Genomic DNA, 12,181 nt, shown 5'->3' with positions numbered 1-12,181 from the left:
GTAAGTTCCAGACTCCGTCCCTTTCCAGCTTATCCGGTCGGGTCTCGAAACATCTCTCTCCACGGTCTGGACCGCCTCCCGCAGAGTTAGGCATTGCCTCCAAAGATCCACCGTCATCTCTCCTGGTATGCCATCTATCCAAACATCCCCCTGTAAAGCCTCCGCCACCAGGCGGGTGTTCTTTCGCCTGGTGGTTACCTTGGCGAAGACTTCCGGTGCCAGCTCCTCCGCTGTGTAACCACCGATCCATCTATCTCTCCAGAAGTAGGTCAGCCGCCCATCCCCAACACTGAAACTCGCCAGACTCTGGAACACTCCTACAACAAGTGGGTCCATCAACCCGGGTAGGCCCTGCCAAGGCCTCTCCGGATCCGTGCATCTAAGCCACATCCATCTCACTCTCAAGGCGAGGCCTTGCAGTCTCAGGTCCTTCACACCTAACCCGCCGAACTTCTTTGGCTTGCATATACTCCTCCACGCCACTAGACACTGGCCACCTTGAACCTCATCCTTACCGGTCCAAAAGAAAGCTCGCATCCACCTATTTATGTCCTCCAACAGCTATATTGGGGCCTCCGCTACGTCCATTTGATGCACTGCTCTGGCCGCAACCACTGAGTTGATTAGGACTAGCCTTCCCTCTCTCCTGATGAGCCCTCTTTGCCACGGAGGCACGCTCTTGATAACCTGGTCTAAGAGCGGCTGCCACTCCGCTTTAGAAAGGGGCCTGAGCGCCAACTGGAGTCCTAGGTACCGGATGGGGAATCTCGCAAGCTCACATCCCAAGATACGTGTGGTCATTTCCTCCTCCTCATATGATCCTCTAATCAGTGTGGCCATCGTGTTCCTAAAATTTACTCTCAGGCCCGATGCCTCTCCAAACATGTTGAGCATATCTCTCACAACCCACAGCTCCCTATTCTCCGGCTTGATGAAGATGACTACATCATCAACGTACACCGAGACTCTCTGTAAAGGTGAGATAGACGCCAAGTTCCCATGATTAATTTCTATCTATGATGTCCTGTGTTACTGTTAGCAAGGTCTGGCGTCACATTGTGAGGCTGAACGTGTGTGTTCGTACATGCCGGTACATATGAACTCTGGTACAGGTTTCAGACGTACAAAAAGTTGATGGACCAAAAGTTTACTCAGCTAAATATATTCAACTCACAAGCAAAGTTCATATGTACCGGATACTGAAGCTTTATCGGATAAGTATCTTGGACTCCCAGCCTTAGTAGGAGCGGAGAGAAGTGACTGTTTCAAGCATTTTGTTGAAAGAATCATTCAGCGCATTAATGGTTGGAAGGAGAAACAACTATCTATCAAAGGGAAAGAAATCCTATTGAAGGCGGTAGCACAAGCAATCCCTGTGTATGCAATGTCAGTTTTTCTTATCCCCAAAGGTGTTTGTAAGAGTATGATGGATGCAATTGCTAAATTTTGGTGGGGCGATGATGCAAATAATAATAGGATGCATTGGTTTGCATGGTGGAAATTATGCTTTTCAAAGAATGAAGGTGGAATGGGATTTCATGATTTTCAATCTTTTAATCATGCTATGTTGGCTAAACAGGTTTGGAGGCTTATTGATGAACCAGACTCCCTCTCTGCACAAGTCCTCCGGGCAAAGTACTATCCGGATGGTGATATTCTAAAAGCTGGCCCGAAATCTGGGTCCTCATTCACGTGGCAGAGTATTGTGGCGGGATTGACAACTTTCAAAAGAGGTTATATTTGGCGTGTGGGCGATGGCGAGAAAATCAACATATGGCGAGATCCATGGATCCCTACAAGTGCTAACAGGAAGGTAACAACAGTCAGGGGATCGACCCTGCTTACAAAAGTCTCGCAACTTATTGATCCGAATACTGGCCAGTGGGACGAGGCTCTTGTCCATGATACTTTTAACTCCCTGGACGCCTGGCGGATCTTGCAAATTCCTTTGAATCAGAATGGCTTTTCGGATTTCATTGCCTGGGCTGTCACTAAGCAAGGTTTCTTCACTGTTAGATCTGCCTATCACTGTCAATGGCGTCACCAATTTGGTGGGACGGCACCACAGATGTCCTTGCCTGGAGTTTCGGCTTTGAATCCTGTATGGCGCACATTATGGAAATTACAAGTGCCGGGTAAAGTTAATTTTTTTGCTTGGAGGACGTTGCATGGAATACTTCCACTAAAGAGTATTCTTGTTAATAGACATATTGGCCAGAGTGGTGAGTGCCCGATTTGCCACCAAGGGCCTGAAGATATTCTACATCTTTTGTTGTGAAACTGCTCGTGATATGTGGCAGAGCTTGGGACTATTGAATATTATTCACGAGGCAATGGTGATCGACCGATCGGGATATGCGGTACTGGAGCATCTGATCAGACTTCCTGATAATACAATGGGTTAACAGTGGTAAAGATGAAGGAAACAATTTTAGTAACCGCGTGGTACCTCTGATGGATTAGGAGGCGTCGTACCCATAATGAAGCTGTCCCTCCTCTATACAAATGTAAACTCTCAATTTTATCTATTACTGCTCATGCAGGGAGAAGGCCGACTGGAACGGGACAGCAAGGATCCCCTAACTGGACCAAACCTGAACCTCGCACAATGAAGCTCAATGTGGACGCGGCATTTAACATTGAAGAAGGTTCAGGAGCCGTTGGAGCTGTTATTCGAGATTTTAATGGCCGGTTTGTAGCAACAAGTATGAGCCTATTACCGCATGTGGCATCGACTGCAATGGCAGAAGCAGCGGCTATGCGAGAGGGACTGGCTCTAGCTGATAGACTTGGTTGCAATACTATCATCGCTGAATCTGATTCAGTGGAAACGATTGAAGCATGCTCGGGTGATCTTCGCTGGTGGAACGAATCTTCAGCAATTTTTGCGGATTGTGTGGATAAAGCTGCTTCTATTGGATATGTTACTTACAAATTCTTCCCACGAGAAGTGAACCAGGTGGCTCACACACTAGCTAGGCATAGTTTTAGCAATAAGATGAATTGTAATTGGGACGATGATCCCCTAGCTTTCTCCTAGATAGCCTCCTAAACGATATAACAAAACTGTGATTCAAGGGCAACAAGTTCCAGACGCACTCTTTTCCTTCCAGGGTACCTAAGGGGGCTGGAAGGTTTTTAATGAGGCGGCTTGCTAGCTTAATATATTATCGTTGTTTCAAAAAAAAAAAAAACTCACAAGCAAAAAATTGACTCAGTTAAGAAATAACAGAGGCAGAAGAATTCCAAAACAAATCGTGCTCACCGTAGCCAGGTGAGAATGAAAAAGAAAACATCAAATAAAGTTCTAAATAAAAAATCCTTGAATTTTGTGTGGAGCCCGTTCAGCTTGTTCTGGGCTGAGTGCGGATCAAAACTGGTGGCCCAGTTAAATGACACAGCTTCGACAGTAGAGAAAGGGATACTCCTTGTGCCACTCGGCGGCCGCATCGTTGATTGATAAAGTTGCTGGCGACGGCCGGCTGCCGGCTGCGCATAGCAGGCGAAGAGTACGAGGGGCCGGCAAACTCGCGGAGGAGAGGGCGGCGGTGTCTCAGCACTGATCGTCACCACCAGTCCACTAGCAGGCCAATCATCGCCACCGGCCACCGGCCACCGGCCACCTTCGGCCGCTAGCAAGCCAGTGAGTGTCCTCTTGTCTTCCTCGGTTCGTTAATCTGAAGAATTCATCACCTGAGGCATGAGGGGATCCTTGCCTTCGAAAAATATCTGAATAAATTCGTTTTTTATTTTCAAATTGGTGGTGAAGTTTTCTGTTGAACTTACTTAACAATTTGTTCAGTGAGCAAGAAAGATAAGAAGACCGGGCCGGAGACGCATTCGAGTACCACGATGTTGGGTTCTTCTGTTCAGTTCAGAATAGACTACGAGCAAACCAAGCAGCTTCCCATCGGCAAGGCCATCCTCTCCGACGTCTTCTCCGTCGGGGGACACAACTGGAGGATTGAGTGCTACCCTCGTGGGGCACATAAGGAACACAAGGGCGAACATCTATCCATATTCCTCAAGCACATGGGCAGAACCACAAGAGTAAAGGCAATTATCGAGGCCTTCTTGATGGACAAGGATGGAGAACCATGTACCAAGGCTACAAGTAGGGCACGTGTTCATGAATTCCCAATCGATGGCGAAAGCAATGATGATGATGTCGATTGGGGATGGAGTCAGTTTGTCAAGGGAACTGCGCTGGAGAATGACTACGTAAGAGAGGGACACATTACATTTGTGTGTGGCATCATGGTCATACATGACAACCCTATTCTGGTGCCGCCTTCGGACCTCCAGATCCATCTCGGTAGCTTGCTAGATCACATGGACGGCATGGACGTGTCATTCACCATTGATGGCGAGACATTCCATGCCCACCGTGCAGTGCTTGCTGCCCGCTCACCGGTCTTCAGAGCAGAGCTCTTTGGCTCCATGGCCGAGGCTAGGATGACATCCATCACACTCCACGAAATCACGCCTGCAACATTCAAAGTTATGCTTCGGTTCATGTACACCGATGCGTTGCCTGAAGAAGACGAGCTTGGGGACTCTTCCACCGAGATACTTCAGGATTTGCTCGTTGCGGCTGATCGATATGCATTAGACAGGCTGAAGCTCATGTGTGCCCAAAAGTTATGGGATAAGGTGTCGGCAGATACAGTTGCAACTACCTTAGCTTGTGCTGAAACGCACAATTGTCAGGAGTTGAAGAGCAAGTGCATTGACTTCTTGGCAGTGGAGGAAAATTTCAAAGAGGCCGATGGTTAGGCATTGCTTGTTCTGAAATTCCCAACAATTACTGCTGAGCTCAGAAGAGGGTTAGGACACGATACAATGAGATTCATCTGCATGTGTTCGTAAGTATGGCTTAGCTCATAAAGAGGGTTAGAACATGATACAATGAAATTCCCAACATGTGATACACCCTACATAGTAGAGTTCCAGTGTTCAAGCATGGCTCTACTGTGGTGTTCGTAAGTGACGCTTGATATCTTTTCCAACCTATGAAAACCCAGATGCAAAGCTAGTGATTTACCCAAGTATTTAATTTCAAATATCTATTGGACATGTCCTCCGGAATCTTTTGAGATATCTACTTTTTTCTGTTCTGATGTATGACTACTTAGCTGTCTGTAATCTTAGCTCCAGAGTACTATTTGAAACCAAGCATGTCAGGAACTCAGATCATCTTAGTTCTTATGCTTTTATGTCAAAATTCTGGAGCATATTGTTTGCATACTTCAGTGTAAACTCTCCTTGTCCGGATGAAACCTTAGGCAATAATTCGTGCATCCCCTGTAATTCACATTGAACACCCAGATGTTTCGCAGGTGCCCGGCCGACCAAACTTTAGTCTGTCAAGGAAGCTAACCGTGGGCGCATATGCATTGCAAATATGAAATACGGAGTACGTCGATGGGAGTTAATTAACTTGGGTAAAAAGTTCAAACTTGTTTTTTTGTTTCAAGCATTTTTCTTCAGTATGAAGATTACATATAACATGGCATTACCATACGGGACATCTTAAAGTTCAATGTCTGGCAGAAACATAACATAGTACAAATAATACGCATGACTTACAGAAGCTCATATATGCCTTCCATAATCATGACTTTGGTTCGAAAGCACAACGTGCTACAACTACGCATAGCTTACTCTAGATCCAGAGTTGCTCCAGAGATCATGCAGATTGATTTGAGTTCTCCTGCTGCTGTCCCTCAAGTTCTTTCTTGCACAAGGTATCGCCGGATGTCTCTGAAACAACAGAGCAAGGCCTTCTCCTAACGAAGTTTATGAAAGGAACTTTAGGTGCCATGAGTTCTGATAGCTTCCCATCAGCAAAGATGCTTATTCCAAGTTTGTATGGCAGATCAGCATTGTTAGTATGGTGTACAAGCAGCACAGTATCCTTGAAGTAGCTGAACCGAGTAGCCATCTCATTATAGTCTCGCTCCTCGTTGAAAGCCTCGCACCAGCGCTCGTACAAGGCCCACAGGGCTTCATCTGACTCCAGGTCCTTGTCTTCTGCCACAAAGATCACCTTACCTGGTGCGGGACCATGGATGCTGGTTGGTGGCGCGGCGGTCGTGGATCCACTGCCGCGGCTCCGTGCGGCGATGGGGGAACGGCCGCGGCGGACGGACAGGCGGCTCCGGGAGGGACTACGCGGATCTGAGGCGGCCGCACCGCCTGGGCATGAGCGAGCGATCACCGCGGCGCAGCGAGATGCCGCCGACGCAGCTGAGCGGGCAGCGCGAGATGCCTCACGGCAGGCCCGCAAGATCCTCGACGCCGCCGACAGCATGATGAAGAAAGAAGTATAGATAACCCCACAACTTTCAGAAAAGGGGCAGAGAACCCCTCAAGTTAAAACTGGTGTATATAACCCCCACAACTTTGTAAAACTGGGCATGATGAAGAAAGAAGTATCACTACAGGAATCCTGCAAGATGCCGACGGCCTACGGCGCTCGGCGTAGCACCAACTTGCCCTCGGTGTACGATACACCGACGGTGCCTCTCGGCGTAGCTCCTCGGGGAAGTTGGGCCTCGGCGTAGCGCCGCCCGTCGGCGTAGACGGAAAGGGCCGACGGTAGGCCCCACCCGTCGGCGTACTGGCCGTCGGCGCAGCTCGCTAACCGGCACCGTCAAGGTGACGGCCGTTACGGCTACGCCGAGGGCCGCACCGTCGGCGTACGTCGACACGTGTCAGGACCTGGGCGACCCTGGCGCACGATACGCCGAGGGGCACACCGTCGGCGTACGTCCACACGTGGCGCGACCTGGGCGTCCCTGGCGCACGATACGCCGAGGGGCACACCGTCGGCGTAGCCCTGTGCCATTTGGTCCATTTTGTACGCGTGGCGCGCCCTGGGCATACTTGGCGATACCCCGAGGGGAATGCCATCGGCGTACCCGCAACAATTTGGCACATGTTTGGACGCGTGGCGGTTCCTGGGCACATCTGGCGATACCCCGAGGGGAATGCCGTCGGCGTAGCCGCAACCATTTGGCACATTTTTTCGTTTTTTTGCTGTTTCGCACGTTTTCCAGATTTGGTAGGATATAAAAGCACATATAATTCACATAAAATTCACATGCATGAAATGCAAATACACATAACATCAAGTGCATACATAGTGTCAATAGTGCTATATGGTGCATACATAGTGTCATAGTGCCATAGTGTGCATACATGGTGCCGTAGTGTGCATAAGATACATGGGACAACTAGAGGAGCTCGTCGCCGCTAAACACCGGCCCGGGCCGATGCCTTCCAGTAGAAGCTGCAGAAGAACCACCGGGAGAAGTACCGTGAGAAGTACCGGGAGTAGCACCGGGAGAAGGACCACCATGATGAACCGGTGTCATCTCCCTCCCACCACCCTGGTTCGCGGAACATCTCGTTCCCTACATACATGTTCTCGAGATGTTAGCAGCTTGCGAGGCAAAGGAAAGTCGTAGTATTCGTTTTGGCGAAGAACTTACCGCTGTTCTCCCATAGTATGTCGCAGCGAAACTTTCCTTCGATGGCATGAGTGGCGCCGGCTCCGGCAAGGGAGGCCACGACCCTAACTCCACTGTCTGTCCAGTTTCCTTGGCCATCATCGACGTCTGCAAGATAGTTTACATGTCAGTCTTTGCAGAAATGAAGCATCAAATTAGGGGAAGTGGGACTTGTCATCATTTGCGAAAAGAAAGGTTGGAACTTACATGTATATATGTTATGTACTCCTGGAACTCCTTCTGCCGCCGGTTATAGGCCACCTGATATTCTTCATAAGCGGCCATGTAGGCCGCCTCGAAGTCAGGCTACAATTTCAGAAATTCATATCTCGTTAGCACTTAGCCATGTATGAATGAAAGTCGGAAAGAGGATGGAAATGAGGGTAACATACGTCGTATGCGGGTCGCCGAGGCTGGCGACGAGGCGGGAGAGGGGGGCTGTCCTTGGTGAGGCCCGCCTTGAGACACATGAAGGACGTGGTGAGGGTATGCTTGACGGCCTTGTTCAGCATGACGAGACGGCCATGCGGCAACCCTCCAGACGACAGGACCAACGACTCCTCGTCGATCTCCGCGCTCATGGGGTCATCCACCTCCGGGTGACGATGCCTCACCATCGCGCAGTAGTTCTCGACGTCATCGGCGTAGGTGCCGAAGTACTCAGGGTGCGAGGGCTGAGGCTGCGAGAGATCGAGCTTCTTAAGCCGCATCTTGTTGTATATCTCGAGGTCGGAAATCTCCTCCTCGGGTCCTAACTCGGCCCTCTGCATCGCGAAAGGAAATGTTGTGAGTACCAACTTTGAACCTGACGGAAAATAAAATGTGTACATACCGTCTTCCCCTTGTAGCGCTCGTAGCTGAGGTTTCCCCCACAGTGTGTGACACCGTCGCCTCGGTTCTCCGCGTTCCGCCTCGCCACGGCTGCAAAGTCCTCGTCCAGCTTGAGCCACCTCGTCCTAACCATCTCCTCCCATGCCTCGGCATGCGGCTCGGCCCAATCGGGGATAACCTGAAAATGCAATACTCAACTCAATCTAATGCAATTGCAACTTAGTAGCAATGTAGAATCTCATTGACATTTTACTCACCGACATGTAGTCCTCCACCGTCATCTCGTACTCGGCCTTAGCATTCTTACCGACAATGTCCGGCTTCTGGACCCTCTCGCCTCTCTGTGCCCAGAAGTGACCCGCGGACGTGATCCTTTGGTTGTACCGCACCTGCGGTGTCAACCTCTCACAAGTCGCCCGCAAAGTCATGTTCGCCGTCTCCTCAACCTCGGGCGCCACACGATAAAAACACTTCAATCATGCAAAAAAACAATTGTGAGAGTCATGAGTTAGCACATTGGGGTCATCAAATATGAACGAAGCTCGAGAAAATATGTCTTACCCAAAACTTTCTCATCACGGCCTCAGTAGCCGTCGGGAAGCCTACGCCAGGGGCACTCTCATAGTCCGTCCAAGTAGTGGCTAGCTTCTTCTCTCCAGCGGGGACAGTGCCGAGGGGATAGTACTTGCCCGGCCAGAACTTCCTAAGCAAAGCCCCAATCATGCTGCTAGGCAGGCGCCCCTTGGCCCCCGGAGGAAATGTCCAATTGCTGCACATGAAAATCAAACATTAGTACATGAAAATCGAAATTGCCGAATTAGTACACTTACTTAGGGCTAGCAGGAATAATAAGGGTCTTCGCCTCATGGGTCTTAGGCTCCTTCCTCTCGTCGGGGACTCTCGCTTCCCCACGAATCTTCAGTGGCTTCGGCCTCCCGTCCTCCTCCGGAGTCTCGAACCCGCGGCTAGAGTCCTCCTCGGCTCTAGACTCCGTCTCCGCCTCCTCTCTAGACGGCCCCTCCAAAAAGAACCCGGAAGCAACGTCGCCTGAAGCCGAGGGTGGTGGCTCAAAGTCCGCTCCTCCCCAGCCACCTCCACCTCCAGCTCCTCCCCAGCCACCTCCACCTCCAGCTCCACCTCCAACTCCACCACCTCGTCCCCGTCCTCGTCCTCGTCCTCCTCCTCCTCCTCCCCCCGCGCCGTCCTCGTAACGCGGATATCGACGCGGTGCCCTCTCACTCCTTCTAACATTGGTCTTGCGCTGTTGCATCTTCTTAAGCAAGCTCGACGAGTCCTCCTTGCCGCCGCTCATATTGTTCAATCACCTGCATTGAGAAAGAGAAAACAATTAAGAAGCATGTTGAAAAATATATAAATAGTAAGCATAAAGACACTAAACAATTAAGAAGCATGTTGAAAAATATATAAATACTAAGCATAAAGATACTAAACAAATAAGAAGCATGTTGAAAAAAATATAAATACTAAGCATAAAGATACTAAACAAATAAGAAGCATGTTGAAAAAAAATAAATACTAAGCATAAAGACACTAAACAAATAAGAAGCATGTTGAAATATAAATACATAAAAGACCCTCACCAGCCGTCATCAATCTCATTGTCAATCTCATTTTGTTTCTCCTTGTCACTATCACTATCACTATCTTTTGAGTACTAAGTTGGAGCTTGATAGACGGGTGGAGGCTCATCATCGCTATCATCTTCCACTTGTAACTTCTCAAGCATATCTATGTCCTTTAGATCCACCACTGACTCACCACGAGGTTCTGCATCGTTCCTGAGGTCCTCTTCAAGAACACATTCTAACTAAAAGTGCCCGAAGTCCTCCACACATGTGTAGAGTGTCTCCACAACATTTGCACAAGGAAACTCTATAAATAAGATTTGTCACAATTTACTCAAATAACTCATGTGTAGTTTGAATATTGTGAACTAGGCAAATATAATTAGGATATATATGATCTTGGACATGATGAAAATATCTAAATGATTTTTGTAGATGGGTTATGATCATATGATTCACTTTGGCAAAATGTAATTATGAGTTTAAGATTCAACCTCAATGTTTACAAAAATGAATTATGATAATGGTTTCGATGGATATTGATGAGTAACACATATTCAAAAGAAAAGATATGATAAAGTAGGATTTATGGATTGTGTCGTATGACACATAGAAAGATATGTGTTCTAAAGTGAATGTGTTCAACTAAACTAAATATGAGGGCTAATGGATGTATACTTTTGATATGTTTCGTTTGCAAAAAGGAATCAAGTTAAAATGATTTATAGAATTTAAGTTTTGCTAAAATTACTCGGACCCTCATATGTAGACTTCAATACTTACACATAATTTGGAAAGTTTTAAAAAGTGGTGATACTAGATATAGAACATCAATAGACTTCCATTTGCAAAAGGAATCATGTGATTTGAATTTGTAGAATACAAGTCATGCCTAAAATATTCATATTGACATATTTAAATTTGAATAATTGAAACTAATTAAAAAGTATGTTTTTACTGCATCATGGTGTTCTTCGCAGTTTTCTATCCAATGGTACATTATATGTAATTTTCCAAGTTACAAAATAATTGTTATGGATTTTACAAGATTAAATATTTTTCAGGATAATGATAATAGTGTTCGAAAAGTTGTCATAAAAAGTTATTCCGATAGGAAAACTTTCTAGACGAAAGTTGTAGAGAATTTAACTACAAACTCAACGCAAGAAACATCACCTAAAACCGAGCTATAGATGATTTGATATGGAATTTTGAAGTTAGACATAACATATGAGCTAGCACATACAGGAACCAATCGATCGGAAACGTATAAGTTGGATTGCTTTCTGATTGGCTGATACTTTGATCTATTTGTAGCTGTTGGATTATAATCTAACCTTAAAGAGTGGAATGTAGCAGCAGCTCACCAGCCAGGAACGTTCAGGTGGCCGGAAAAACACGCACACGAAGAGCCGTGAGATTGGTGTTGATCTTGCAGTGGTTGGGAAGGTCTCTCGAGTTGGCGAAGTGGATGACGAGGTGCGGCGGATAACGGCAGTCGCAGTACTAGGACAAAGACTTGTGGTATGGAACAATCTAATTCAGCGGCTTGGAGATATTTAGTTATCGCCAGAGCCAGATGAATTTCGATGGAATCTCCATGTAGATGGTACTTTTTCTGTAAAATCTTTATACAATGCGATCCTGCTTTCTGATTTACCAGTTGATAATAATAAAAAATTTTAGAAGATGAAGATATCATTAAAAATAAATTTTTTGGATGGCACCTTCGTCGCGCGGTTATACTCACCAAAGACAATCTTGTTAAGCGGAATTGGCACGGAAGTACACGATGTGTCTTTTGTCATCATGATGAAACCATCAAACATTTATTCTTCCAGTGCCAGTTTGCGAGATCTATATGGTCAGTCATCCAAGTAGCATCTACCTTGTATCCGCCGACTAGTGTCGCTAATGTCTTTGGCAATTGGCTTCATGGTATTAACTCAAGGTTTAAAATGCTTTTTAGGATGGGGGCGCTAGCAGTTATCTGGGCGCTCTGGCTATGTAGAAATAACAAGATCTTTAATGACAAAAATTGCTATTTGTTGCAGATCATCTACAGATGCACAGGTATTCTCCGTTCGTGGTTACCTCTTTAGCGTGTGAAGAACCAAGATCTATTTACGGAGGTCTGTACACGGTTGGAGGATACAGCGAGAGATACTTTTTTCCTACATGGGTGGCAGCATAGTCTACGGATAGTAGCTCCACCTACATCTTAGGCGTCATATGATTCATCGTTCCGAT

General features: G+C 47.1%; 2 protein-coding genes across 2 annotated transcripts; one reads left to right on the top strand and one right to left on the bottom strand.

Moving 5' to 3' along the window:
• The first annotated feature begins 3,436 nt into the window (after window positions 1-3,436).
• LOC127316686 (BTB/POZ and MATH domain-containing protein 1-like) lies at window positions 3,437-5,117 on the top strand. The gene is made up of 2 exons (XM_051347138.2): window positions 3,437-3,643; window positions 3,803-5,117. Coding segments are annotated over exons 1-2 (975 nt in total). The 5' UTR covers window positions 3,437-3,642; the 3' UTR covers window positions 4,777-5,117.
• Window positions 5,118-5,440: 323 nt separating this feature from the next.
• Window positions 5,441-6,343, bottom strand: LOC127312826 (uncharacterized). Its single transcript, XM_051343385.2, has one exon. It carries the CDS (start codon window positions 6,311-6,313, stop codon window positions 5,690-5,692), a length of 624 nt encoding a protein of 207 aa, XP_051199345.1. The 5' UTR covers window positions 6,314-6,343; the 3' UTR covers window positions 5,441-5,689.
• Between the last annotated feature and the right edge of the window lie 5,838 nt (window positions 6,344-12,181).

Source organism: Lolium perenne, chromosome 7 (assembly GCF_019359855.2).
Source record: "Lolium perenne isolate Kyuss_39 chromosome 7, Kyuss_2.0, whole genome shotgun sequence".
Classification (NCBI taxonomy): Eukaryota; Viridiplantae; Streptophyta; class Magnoliopsida; order Poales; family Poaceae; genus Lolium; species Lolium perenne.
The sequence above is the reverse complement of the archived record's forward strand: the minus strand, read 5'-3'. Positions and strand labels throughout refer to the sequence as shown.